The sequence below is a fragment of the Electrona antarctica genome (assembly GCF_951216825.1).
Source record: "Electrona antarctica genome assembly, contig: scaffold_417, whole genome shotgun sequence".
NCBI lineage: Eukaryota > Metazoa > Chordata > Actinopteri > Myctophiformes > Myctophidae > Electrona > Electrona antarctica.
In genome coordinates this window covers 26,451-40,294 of record NW_027638026.1, presented here as the reverse complement: position 1 = coordinate 40,294, position 13,844 = coordinate 26,451, and the positions used below count along the sequence as shown (strand labels likewise).

The 13,844-nt window shown below is 45.1% G+C and overlaps 1 protein-coding gene across 1 annotated transcript; it reads left to right on the top strand.

Moving 5' to 3' along the window:
• The first annotated feature begins 5,651 nt into the window (after positions 1–5,651).
• LOC306918451 (retinol dehydrogenase 14-like) lies at positions 5,652–12,758 on the top strand. Its single transcript, XM_079531353.1, has 4 exons — positions 5,652–6,024; positions 9,328–9,513; positions 11,033–11,146; positions 12,023–12,758. The coding sequence occupies exons 1-4, from the start codon at positions 5,653–5,655 to the stop codon at positions 12,344–12,346; spliced, it is 996 nt and encodes a 331-aa protein (XP_079387479.1). The 5' UTR covers position 5,652; the 3' UTR covers positions 12,347–12,758.
• Positions 12,759–13,844: the final 1,086 nt, after the last annotated feature.

Genomic DNA, 13,844 nt, shown 5'->3' with positions numbered 1-13,844 from the left:
TTAGGCCTGATGTCGAAATTTAAAAAAATATATTCTAAATGATGACAATTTTCTGAAAAGACTCATGTTTCTGTATCAGTGGTGCTCAATATTTCATGTCAAGGACCCCAAAAATGATATGTATTTGGCCACCCCCCCCCATCTGAAAATATGTTGTTCCAGGAACCTCTTAGAAGCAAAGATTTGAGTTAAAAATGTTCACTCTGAAAGAATATATATTCAAAGATTTGAGCCACATTTTCAAGATTTTTCAAAAAATAGCAGATCTACAAGCTCGTAGCTCGGCACTCGGTGCCGCGCTACGAGCATGTAGAATGTAGATCTGCTATTTTTTAAATAGCTAAAGCATAACATAATGCTTAAAACAACAAAAAGGGTTCCCGCCCAAAATGGGCTAAAGGCCTTTTATGTATTTATTCAACAAATTGGTGACGGGAGAAAAGACACGGCGATGTGTTTTTGGCCACGCTAAGACCGTTGAAGACAGTCGTACAAGAGCAGAGGCTCTCGAACGGTGTCATGTCTATAGGTCATAGGACCACCGAATTGAAACGTATTTGACCATTTATAAATTTACAATTCAGCTCTTTAACACTCTTAATCCATGCAGAGCAAGGCAATCACAAGATAATATAGAGCGTCGCAGTCCCGCCCCCTCGAGAGACGCGGAAAATAAATCCCCGTATTTATTTAAAGACGTTTTACGCCGCGGACAAAGCCAACTCTTGTCGTGACAAATCATGACAATAAACACAATGTTTTGGGGCCAAACAAAGAATTAGAAAGTAGAAAGAAAACGGCACTTTTTGTTGTTGTTTTTCTTCTTTGTAATTATTTGTTTGGTCCAAAATATTGTGTTTGTTGTCATGATTTGTCACGACTCGAGTTGGCTTCGTACGACGCTTAAAAGGTCTTTAAATAAATACTTTTTTGAAATGTCTATGGGAAAAATGCATTGGAATTCATTTCCTGGGCCTGGCGTCGTCATGAAAGGGGGCGGGACTGCGACGCTCTATAGAGGAGCCTTATGTAAACTGAGAAAAAAAATACTGCCGTAGCAGACAACCGGCAGCACTCCAGGTTAAAACTAAATCCTTCTAGGTGCAAGAAGGCTCGAAGATACAAGTTGAGGTGAAGAAAATGCCAGCACTCATTGTATTGTATGATTTTATTTACCTCTGACGAGTGAACAACGTACGCGTTTCGGCCCTGTATGGCCTTCCTCAGCGTTGTCACCAGCTCTGTTGTCACCACCCTGTATGGCCTTCCTCAGCGTTGTCACCAGCTCTGTTGTCACCACCCTGTATGGCCTTCCTCAGCGTTGTCACCAGCTCTGTTGTCACCACCCTGTATGGCCTTCCTCAGCGTTGTCACCAGCTCTGTTGTCAACACCCTGTATGGCCTTCCTCAGCGTTGTCACCAGCTCTGTTGTCACCACCCTGTATGGCCTTCCTCAGCGTTGTCACCAGCTCTGTTGTCACCACCCTGTATGGCCTTCCTCAGCGTTGTCACCAGCTCTGTTGTCACCACCCTGTATGGCCTTCCTCAGCGTTGTCACCAGCTCTGTTGTCACCACCCTGTATGGCCTTCCTCAGCGTTGTCACCAGCTCTGTTGTCACCACCCTGTATGGCCTTCCTCAGCGTTGTCACCAGCTCTGTTGTCACCACCCTGTATGGCCTTCCTCAGCGTTGTCACCAGCTCTGTTGTCACCACCCTGTATGGCCTTCCTCAGCGTTGTCACCAGCTCTGTTGTCACCACCCTGTATGGCCTTCCTCAGCGTTGTCACCACCCTGTATGGCCTTCCTCAGCGTTGTCACCAGCTCTCTGCAGAGGTAAATAAAATCATGCAAAAGGACATACGATGAGTGCGAGCCTTATAACTAGTCTTTGTTGTGCTCTTATTTCTGGTTCTATCCTCAAGTGGCAGTTTTTGTATTGACCTACTTTTGTTTGAAATGTGGCCATGCTGCATACTGTAAAATTACATTTTCAATCAATCAATCAATCAATCATTCAATCACATCAAATGCATATAAATTGTAATCTAGGATCATAGGCAAACGAAAAACCTATCATCAGTCTAAACAGTATAATATAAATAATAATAATAATCTATACATTGAAACTATAGGATGGCAGGTTAACATGTCTAAATCTAACCTTATTCCTAAACGTAACCTCAGTAAAACTATGCCTAAACCTAACCTTATTCCTAAACCTAACCTCAGTAAAACTATGCCTAAACCTAACCTTATTCCTAAACCTAACCTCAGTAAAACTATGCCTAAACCTAACCTTATTCCTAAACCTAACCTCAGTAAAACTATGCCTAAACCTAACCTTATTCCTAAACCTAACCTCAGTAAAACTATGCCTAAACCTAACCTTATTCCTAAACCTAACCTCAGTAAAACTATATGCATATTAACCTAACCTTATTCCTAAACGTAACCACAGTAAAACGAATACAAGAATACAAAAACTGCTGGGGGTGAGCGTGCGGTCTGTGCTGGAAAATAATGCGTTCGGGTTACCTGCACTTGAACAACCTGCCCAAAACAAACACTGAATAAAACACTTAATTTGCCCTGTGTGTGTGTGTGTGTGTCTGTGTGTGTGTGTGTGTGTGTGTGTGTGTGTGTCTGTGTGTGTCTGTGTGTGTGTGTCTGTGTGTGTGTGTGTCTGTGCTTAAATAAGAGTGAAAGCCTTACGCGTGAACACATCTCTACACATAATTATGTCATCATCACTAAATGTTCAGAGGAAAACAGAACAGAAAAGCCTCCACGAACCATTTAGCTTCCTTTAGAAGCTAAATCATTTTAATTCCTAAACGTAACCACAGTAAAACGAATACAAGAATACAAAAACTGCTGGGGGTGAGCGTGCGGTCTGTGCTGGAAAATAATGCGTTCGGGTTACCTGCACTTGAACAACCTGCCCAAAACAAACACTGAATAAAACACTTAATTTGCCCTGTGTGTGTGTGTGTGTGTCTGTGTGTGTGTGTGTGTGTGTGTGTGTGTGTGTCTGTGTGTGTCTGTGTGTGTGTGTCTGTGTGTGTGTGTGTCTGTGCTTAAATAAGAGTGAAAGCCTTACGCGTGAACACATCTCTACACATAATTATGTCATCATCACTAAATGTTCAGAGGAAAACAGAACAGAAAAGCCTCCACGAACCATTTAGCTTCCTTTAGAAGCTAAATCATTTTAAGTGCAGGAGATTCCAGTAATGGGAAAGAAAAGTACAGCGCAGGGCTTCTAAAGCAGTCTTGTAAACGGCCTTGTATTGATCGATGCTTCAGTGTAACTTTCTCAAATTTTGTTTTATTTGAGCATATTCTTATTTTTTAATTCTCTTTAACCTCTTAAACCCCAGGGGGGTCCAGGAGGGAAAATCAAAAATATGGGAGTTGGAACCTAAGACCTTGACCAGCCTCATTTACCCGCTGAGAGCTGTTCATGAGGTGGAACCTAAGACCTTGACCAGCCTCATTTACCCGCTGAGAGCTGTTCATGAGGTGGAACCTAAGACCTTGACCAGCCCCATTTACCCGCTGAGAGCTGTTCATGAGGTGGAACCTAAGACCTTGACCAGCCCCATTTACCCGCTGAGAGCTGTTCATGAGGTGGAACCTAAGACCTTGACCAGCCCCATTTACCCGCTGAGAGCTGTTCATGAGGTGGAACCTAAGACCTTGACCAGCCCCATTTACCCGCTGAGAGCTGTTCATGAGGTGGAACCTAAGACCTTGACCAGCCCCATTTACCCGCTGAGAGCTGTTCATGAGGTGGAACCTAAGACCTTGACCAGCCCCATTTACCCGCTGAGAGCTGTTCATGCGGCAGGGGATTGGGGCTCAAGAGGTTTTAAACTCAATTCGTAATTGTATGCCAATTAATGGTTCTCAACGCAGTGGTCCGGAGACCACCAGTGGTCCTTGAGGGGGTCCCCAAGGTGGTCCTCAATGCAGTTAAATGGAGAGTTGGTAACCAAATGGACCCTTATTAGATCTTTAACTACAATGTAAAATGAATTTTACGCAACAATGAAATTGTTGTTAAACATCTGTATATGGATGTCTACACAATAAGAATTGTTATTTTTTCGATTTGCGTTTGCCTGTTACCTCTCCTAGTGGTACCACTGCATCAGTGGTACCAGTTTTCTAGTTTTGGGTCTGAGCAGAGCCTCATGGCTCTGGGTCTGAGGGGCTAAATATCATCAAATGGTGGTCCGTGGCTCAAATGGGTCCGAGGGGCTAAATGTCGTCAAATGGTGGTCCGTGGCTCAAATGGGTCCGAGGGGCTAAATGTCGTCAAATGGTGGTCCGTGGCTCAAATGCAGAATAAACTAGAAAAAGTGCCCTTCTGGGCACAGGTCTCCACCAGGAGGATAGGACTGTGTGAGATGTTTGGCAAAATGTTTAGGAGTAATATAAACATGTTTGCCTTTGATGGCAATTGGATGATTTGAGGCATTTTGTTCCAAAAATGTGTTTAGCAAAACTCAACCTGTTGGTGGCGCTATAACAGGCCAATGTGAAAAGGGTGGGATATATTCCTCAGCCCAGTAAGAAAATGTGTGAAAGATTTCACGTAAATTGCATGCTGCGTTCATGATTTGAGGCTTTTGTTCAAAACGGGGCAATCTTGCAAACTGTGAAAGCCAATTATAGCCAATTAGGATGGAATATGAAATATCGGACACATCCGACTTGAGCACATGCCCATAGAGATACTGTGTAACGATTTGTGAGATTTTTGGACAGAATCTGGAGGAGTAATATCAAAAAATGTGTTTTACAAAAGTCGGCCTCCTGGTGGCGCTATAAAAGGCAGATGCGGAAAATGCAGGTCAAAGGTTTGTCCTTGGCCTCTAGGGAGTGTGCATGCAATGTTTCACGCAGATCGGTGCAGTTTTAGGTAAAACATGTGAAAAGCTGCCTCATGGTGGCGCTATAACAGGCCGTTCTGGAAAATGCGGGGCAGAGGTTCATCGTTGGCATCCAGGGAGTGTGTGTGCAAAGTTTGGCATCGACCGGGTTAACGGTGCCGGAGATTAGCTGTACACAGACGGACGGAAGGAAGGACGGACGGACGGACACACACACACACACGGACGGACGGACACACACACACACGGACGGAGTGCAAAACATACTCTCTCCCCATCATGCCTTCGGCCTGGTGGAGACAATAACAGACCTTGATATGAAAAGGGATGAAAACCACTGTTAATTGATAAAATATGCACACCAATATTATGCTTCCATGTTATAATAAATAGGCTATGTATTATTCATTAATGTTTTCTAAAGTGTGTCTAAAAAAGTGTCCTACTCCTATCATCCTAGATCACTCCTATTTGACAGTAATTGTATTAAATATTGAAACAATAATGAAAACTACAGCATCAACAAGAGCTTGTGACTAAATAATAACTTACATTCATTGGATCCATGCAGCTTCTAATCTAACCACATTTATTACTTCCTGCTTTTATATTTTTTTGGACATAGATTATTTTCCACCCGACACACGCAGTCACGCACACACGCACGCGCGCACACACACACCACCGCTGGTTAAGTTGTTGTTGTTGTGAACCGTGGCACAACAAGACAAGTTCCCCGCATCAGACGACACTATGATCGGCGGCGGCGGTGGTGGTGAGGAGCCCCCCGGGACTGGTGGTGGTGACACCACCTCCCCGGACACGGAGGACACGTCCATGCGCGGCAAGACGGTGATCGTGACCGGGGCGAACAGCGGCATCGGCCGGGCCACGGCGGCCGAGCTGCTGCGGCGCGGGGCTCGGGTGGTCATGGCGTGCCGGGACCTGCAGCTCAGCGAGGCGGCCCGCCGGGAGCTGCTCGCGGACCTTCGCTCCACCCCGGGGACCACCAGAGGGACCCCCACCACCAGCCCCCAGGATGACCTGGAGGGTCGGGTGGTCCTCAGACATCTGGACCTGGCCTCGCTGCGCTCCGTGCGCGCGTTCTGCAGCGGCATTCTGGAGGTAAATAGTACTAGTATAGCTCTGAATACACCATGACTGTCTGTCATAGACCTAGTTTGCTTTGTACGCACGTTGTCCATTTGCAGCCCTTCTTACAGCTACATAAACGTCCACATGTCAAATATAAAGTGCTCACCCCAAAGGCCACGGATGTTCCTTAAGTCCTCGGGCGGGTATGAGTACCCGTATCTTCTGTGATGTTCAATAAAAAAGCATTTGAATCCGACCGGTGGCCATTTTCTCCGGTTTTATTCCGCCATGCTTTCAACTCCGCGCCCCTATCGGTCGGGGAGCTGTATTGCACTCTGATTACATTATAACCCTCGTGGAGAGATTGGCCACCGATCGGATTAAAATGCTTTTTATTGATTAATAAGGAAGGTACGGGTTCTTATATGCACCCGTATGGGGTTGTAACATCCGTGGCTCTGGGGTGAGACCTTTATATTTGGAATATGAACGTTTATGTAGATGTTATGGGCTGTGACTGGAGGGAGTGCGACAACCAGGTTGAAGTTCCGCCATGACGAGCGTCCACATGGCTAACTAGGTAGCGTCGATGCGTTGTTATAATGGTTGTTTTAATCAAACTTATTCATTTATTAAACGTTTTTAGTAACCCTGAGAGGCTACAAATGGAACCAAACGGAGCCGTAAAGGGTCCGTTTGGTTCCATTTGTAGCCTCTCAGAGTTACAAGGCGAACCTCAATGAAGCAGAACACCACTTTGTTTTGTTTTGTTTTGGTGGAGACAGTCAGTCATGAGACCTATATATCCCATAGCCCGGAGGGGACAATCGCGCAGGTGATTGGCTAGTTTAGCCGGTCAGGTTGCCATGGTATCAGCCAATCGTCAACATGTCCATTGAAGTGAATAGTGTTATGTTATTTATGACTATAGATATGATTCTTGTGATAAGAGAATGTAATGTAATAAATAGCCTGGCGGGCCTTTTATTATTCTCATGTCCTTTCACTTTTTTATTGCCCATCTTGATGTTACATTTTATTGCACACACGCACGCACACATTTTACGGCCACACAGTAATTTTAAATGAATAAATGCCATTTTGTTATATATTCTTTTGCCATATTAAACTCATATAAAACATGAGTTTAATTATGCACCCTAAGTGTCGTGTGTGTGTGTGTGTGTGTGTGTGTGTGTGTGTGTGTGTGTGTGTGTGTGTGTGTGTGTGTGTGTGTGTGTGTGTGTGTGTGTGTGTGTGTGTGTGTGTGTGCTCAAACATATGTGTAAAAAAATGGTCCTCGCATTGACAAATTCTATTATACTTGTGGGGACATTTGGCATAGTATAACACTAACACACACACACACACACACACACACACACACACACTTAAAGTAGAGTTTAGGTTTTAAGCTCTGCACCATTTCCATGCAGTCGGTCAATAAAAGAGAGAATCAAACACATGTCGCACAGATGTGTGTCTGTCGAGGCCTTTTAAGACGCAAATAAAAAGATATTTGAATTTTCCACACAAATAAAAGTCGGATTATCCACAGCAGAATAATAAAAATGCGCGCAGTAGAAGAAAAATAAAATAAAAAATGTTGAAATTCAGATGGAAGAAGAAGTCACTTTGTGTGAGGCCGCCAGGCTCTTTGGAGCTTTCTTCTAGAGCAGGGGTGCCCAAAAGGTAGATCGCGATCTACCGGTAGATCGCGATCTACCAGTAGATCACAAAGGCTGTGCAGGTAGATCGCATGACAATGACATGCCCCTAAATAATATTTTTAAAATATATATTGTTTGCATCTGCCACTTGAATTAAAATTATTTTTAACCCATGTCTAACCAATGACTAGTCTAAACTAAGTATGCACCGCCTCAAACCCACAATTTTATAGTTTCAAGAGCGTTGCTGTGCACAAACGTCGGTAGCATTACAAATTAAATACAAAAAACGCTACCTATTCCATGACTATTTTCAGCAATGGTATTCGGTGGGTAGATCTTGTTGAGCTGGTCATTTTTAAAGTAGCTCTCAAGTCAAAAAAGCGTGGGCACCCCTGTTCTAGAGCAACATATGTAGGATTATAGAAATCCATTTCATATCCAAGGCTGCTGCTTTGGACCAGCGCTGATTTTGACGACTAAAATTGACAAAAAAAAATGTTACCTTACTAAATAAAAACTAAGCTATGATGACTAAAACTAAACATATTGACAATTTTGTCAACATAAAAACTAGACTAAAATGTTAGGGAGGGGCTAGTGGAGAAGAGATCCAGTAGAACTAAATGTCAGGGAGGGACTAGTGGAGAAGAGATCCAGTAGAACTTAATGTCAGGGAGGGACTAGTGGAGAAGAGATCCAGTAGAACTAAATGTCAGGGAGGGACTAGTGGAGAAGAGATCCAGTAGAACTTAATGTTAGGGAGGGACTAGTGGAGAAGAGATCCAGTAGAACTAAATGTTAGGGAGGGACTAGTGGAGAAGAGATCCAGTAGAACTAAATGTCAGGGAGGGACTAGTGGAGAAGAGATCCAGTAGAAATAAATGTCAGGGAGGGACTAGTGGAGAAGAGATCCAGTAGAACTAAATGTCAGGGAGGGACTAGTGGAGAAGAGATCCAGTAGAACTAAATGTCAGGGAGGGACTAGTGGAGAAGAGATCCAGTAGAACTAAATGTCAGGGAGGGACTAGTGGAGAAGAGATCCAGTAGAACTAAATGTCAGGGAGGGACTAGTGGAGAAGAGATCCAGTAGAACTAAATGTTAGGGAGGGACTAGTGGAGAAGAGATCCAGTAGAACTAAATGTTAGGGAGGGACTAGTGGAGAAGAGATCCAGTAGAACTAAATGTTAGGGAGGGACTAGTGGAGAAGAGATCCAGTAGAACTAAATGTTAGGGAGGGACTAGTGGAGAAGAGATCCAGTAGAACTAAATGTTAGGGAGGGACTAGTGGAGAAGAGATCCAGTAGAACTAAATGTTAGGGAGGGACTAGTGGAGAAGAGATCCAGTAGAACTACATTTTAGGGAGGGACTAGTGGAGAAGAGATCCAGTAGAACTAACCATCTATCGTAAACCACAGAAAAGACCACATGTCGTGACATGTCGCCAAGCGTTGGATCCGATGTGACGTAATATATATAAAAAAAGTAGTGAAAAAAATAGCTGATCTACAAGCCCACACGACGTGTCGCGAAACGTTCCCGTTCCTCGATGTTGGATGCCGTTCCTCCCGCTCCCGGATCAGAACCGTACAGCTGTGTTCCATCTGTCCTTATCCTCGTCATGGTAACATGTATGTTGTTTTCGTCGTTGGTTTTCCCAGGAGGAAGCTCGCGTCGACGTGCTGATCAACAACGCCGGCGTCTACCAGTGTCCTTATGGCCGAACGGAGGACGGCTTCGAGATGCAGTTCGGGGTCAACCACCTGGGTCACTTCCTGCTGACACACCTGCTACTGGACCTGCTGAAACGATCCGCACCCAGCCGCATCATCGTGGTCTCCTCTAAGGTCAGTGTATGTGTAGATCTGTTAAGTTTTATTTCCTTTTCAGCCGGGGCGCCTGATGGAAGGGAAAGGAACTGGTTGGAATAGCGTGTTCCTTCCACGCGCTACGTCCAACCGGGGAAACTCCCCCCCTGTCAGGTGTAAAGGAGCAACTTGGACACTCAGGCATGAAGGAAGCATGAGTTCAAGTCCGTTGCTCTCCCCATGTCCCCCATATATGGGGACTAGGTTGGCGGAGGGTGTGTAGAGCCCAGGATCACATTAGATAATTGACACAGGGGTGAAAAATGGGATAAAAAAAATTAAGAAATATTTCCTTTTCAGATTGGTTTTCAATTTGTTTCTTTTTAACCCATTTAGACCCCGAGGACTACAAGTCAAATGGCTTCTAAATCCTGACAGTTTCCTGAAAAACCCTATGTTTCTATGTTTAGTGGTGCTCAAGCTTATTCATGTCAGAGAACCCCAGAATTATCTGTATTTGGCCGCCGACCCCCCCATCTGAAAATATTCCAGGGACCCCCCCCCCCCAGAAGCAACGATTTGAGTTAAAAACGTTTGCTCTGAAAGAATATATATATTCAAAGATTTGCGTCACGTTTTCACGATTGTTCAAAAATAGCAGATCTACAAGCTTGTAGCACAGCACTCTGTGCCCCCGTTTTTTTTATTTCTCACAAGAGCGGAGATTGTTGAAATAGGCCTATCTCACAGCCCGCTTTTCACGCCCACTTCCGGTAAATAGTGGTGTCATTAACATTAGCATTTACACGTTTTTTTTCTCTGGAGAATCTAAGTACATTTTCTAATGTAAAAATGTGACAGACCAATATTATTATGAAGCAAACAAGATGGTAAATCAGCTCGAACAGATAGAACAAACCTTACCTTGAGAAAACAAAAGTTGTAGACTTCTTAAATTACCTCGGTTAACATGTAGCGTCTATGGAGTGACGTCACGCTATCACCACTAACCCCGAAAGGGGGCGTATTAAGGGGGGGCGGGGAAATTCTGTGAGATAGGCTTATTACAAGCACTACAATACTCTTCACCATACTGTGTGTTGAAACAAAAAAGTTACATGTACGTTCTGTAATGCAGGGGTTCCCAAACCTTTTTCATGTCCCCCAAAAGGACCCCCAAAATTCCGGGTCCCGACAAACGACCCCATGGTCCTCACGTGGTCAAGACCCCCTAGGGGTCCCCGGACCCCTGCACTTCGAGAACCACTGCTGTAATGCAATTCCAATAGTGACAGCTGTGTTGTTTTCACCCCTGAGAAAGAATGGTGGATTCGGCCACGCCCCAAAATACCCATGTGTGTGTGTGTGTGGGGCGGGAATCCCTTTTGGTGTTTTAAGCATTATGTTATACTTTAGCTATTGAAAAATAGCAGTCTGCTATTTTTTGAAAAATCGTGAAAATGTGGCGCAAATCTTTGAATATATATTAAAGTAATGTACGTATTTCAGAAAACTGTCAGGATTTAGAAGACATTTTTTTAAATTTGTCTCCTGGCAGCTCTACAAGAACGGGGACATCAACTTCGAGGACCTGGGCAGTGAGCAGAGCTACGACAAGGCCTTCGCCTACAGCCGCAGCAAGCTGGCCAACCTGCTGTTCGTGTGCGAGCTGGTACCACAATTATTGCCCTTTATCACTCTCAGTAACCCATTTAGAACCTGGGAACCATTCTACAAATGCCTTCTAAAGGCATTTGTAGATTTGACAGTTTTCTGAAAAACCCCATGTTTCTATGTCAGTGGTTCAAACATTCAAACATTTTCATGTCAAGGACCCCCAAAAATCTATGTAATTGGCCGCCGACCCCCATCTGAAAATATATTGTTCCAGGGACCCTCCACCAGAAGCAAAGACTTTAGTTAAAAACGTTCGCTCTGAAAGAATATATATATTCAAAGATTTGCACCACATTTTCACGATTTTTCAAAAAAATAGCAGACCTACAAGCTCGTAGCGCGGCACTCGGTGCCGCGCTATGAGCTTGTAGATCTGCTATTTTTCAATAGCTAAAGCATAACATAATGCTTTAGAACACCAAAAGGGGTTCCCGCCCAGTGATAATCATATCGCAGAGGTTTACAATGTATTGTGAAATCCATCATACACTGTCTGGACCTCCGTTGGCTCTGTCTGTACTGCATATTTCCCGTAACTCTACACCGAATCTCTCTGGCCAAGAATAGCATATCTGTTGCGACACGTCGTGAACTAGATCCGCAATTTATTTTGGTGGCTATTGTATGAATTATGGATGCTGGGGTGTGTTGTTGAGAGATTGTAGATCTGCTATTTTTTGGCTAATTAATCCCCCCAGAATATGTTGGTTGGGGGGTGGGGGGGCAAATTGTTAATCAAAGCAGCATTTTAAGAGATTTAAGCGTATTTTCATTATTGTAATATTTTAAAGAGATTTAAGCATATTTTCCATAATCATAACAATAATGTTTGACATGTAAAACGCTGACACGCTCCCGTCCCGTCCTCTAGGCGCGGCGTCTGGAGGGCAGCGGCGTGACGGTCAACGGCCTCACCCCGGGCATCGTGCGGACCAACCTGGGCAGACACGTTCACATCCCCCTGCTGGCGAAGCCCCTGTTCGGCCTGCTGTCCCTGGCTCTGTTCAGGAGCCCGGAGGAGGGCGCACGCACCTCCGTGCACCTGGCCTGCTGCCCCGAGGCGGGGCAGGGCGCCGCCCAGGGGCAGTGCTTCGCAGACTGCCGGCCGCTGGTCCTGCTGCCCAAGGCCACGGACCGTCGCGTGGCACGCAAACTGTGGGACATCAGCGAGGTGATGGTGGGCTTGACCACGTGAGGAAGACTATTTAGGGTTTGTTTGTCGGGAAGGAACCCGGAAAAGAAACCGGGTTCTGCTTTCGGAACCACGGTTCCCGAGATTGAAGCGTTTCTGGAACCGTTTTTTTTTTCTTCTTTTTTTATCACACTGTCGGAGCTGGTTATGTGGACTCGACATCTGCTACAATTTCTACGCAAAATGTAATTGTGCCTCCCAGTTTCAGGGTGGACACTCTAACCACAAGGCCACTGAGCTGGTGTCTCAATCTAACCACAAGGCCACTGAGCTGGTGTCTCAATCTAACCACAAGGCCACTGAGCTGGTGTCTCAATCTAACCACAAGGCCACTGAGCTGGTGTCTCAATCTAACCACAAGGCCACTGAGCTGGTGTCTCAATCTAACCACAAGGCCACTGAGCTGGTGTCTCAATCTAACCACAAGGCCACTGAGCTGGTGTCTCAATCTAACCACAAGGCCACTGAGCTGGTGTCTCAATCTAACCACAAGGCCACTGAGCTGGTGTCTCAATCTAACCACAAGGCCACTGAGCTGGTGTCTCAATCTAACCACAAGGCCACTGAGCTGGTGTCTCAATCTAACCACAAGGCCACTGAGCTGGTGTCTCAATCTAACCACAAGGCCACTGAGCTGGTGTCTCAATCTAACCACAAGGCCACTGAGCTGGTGTCTCAATCTAACCACAAGGCCACTGAGCTGGTGTCTCAATCTAACCACAAGGCCACTGAGCTGGTGTCTCAATCTAACCACAAGGCCACTGAGCTGGTGTCTCAACAACGAGAAGACAAGGATTAAAAAACCATGAGAAGGATCAGAACACGAGTGGGGGGGGGGGGGGTGGTGGGGTGGGGGGGGGAACCCCTTCCAGTTGGCACAAAAACATGAAAATAAAACAAATCAGTTAGTTCCCTCCAGCGGGTACCACTACCTACAGTGACAGTAATAAACTAGAGATATAAATGAGCGGCCAGTGGAGTCAACGAGGCAGCGGAGGTTTTGATTTCCCGCTAGCCAGAGCGGAACGCTTTCTTCCCCCGCCTGATGGACATCGTCCTCGACCGTGTATACGTGTACTGTATGTACAGTATAAGCCCTCAGGCTGCATGGGGGAACATGAGCGTACGTTTAATTATGAATTCATTATGTAACCACATGTAACATTTGAACTGTGACTGACGGTAACAACAACGCACATTTACCTGAGAAGTGTACTTAACCCATTCTGGGGCGGGAACCCCTTTGTGTTTGAAGCACTATGTTATACTTAAAGCTGCACTATGTAACTTTCCTCTCCCAGCCAGGATTTGAACACGGTTTCCTCTTTGGAGGTCGAATAGGCCGAGAACATTTCAACTGCATTTTAAGACGGTGTGCGGGAGTTGACATGGCTGTCTTTCTCCTACTCAGGGGATATTAATTAAACCTGGGAATACATTTCTTATACCAAGAATCTTCTTCACCAATGTGTTTGTAAAGGTGTCTATACTAATATATCCC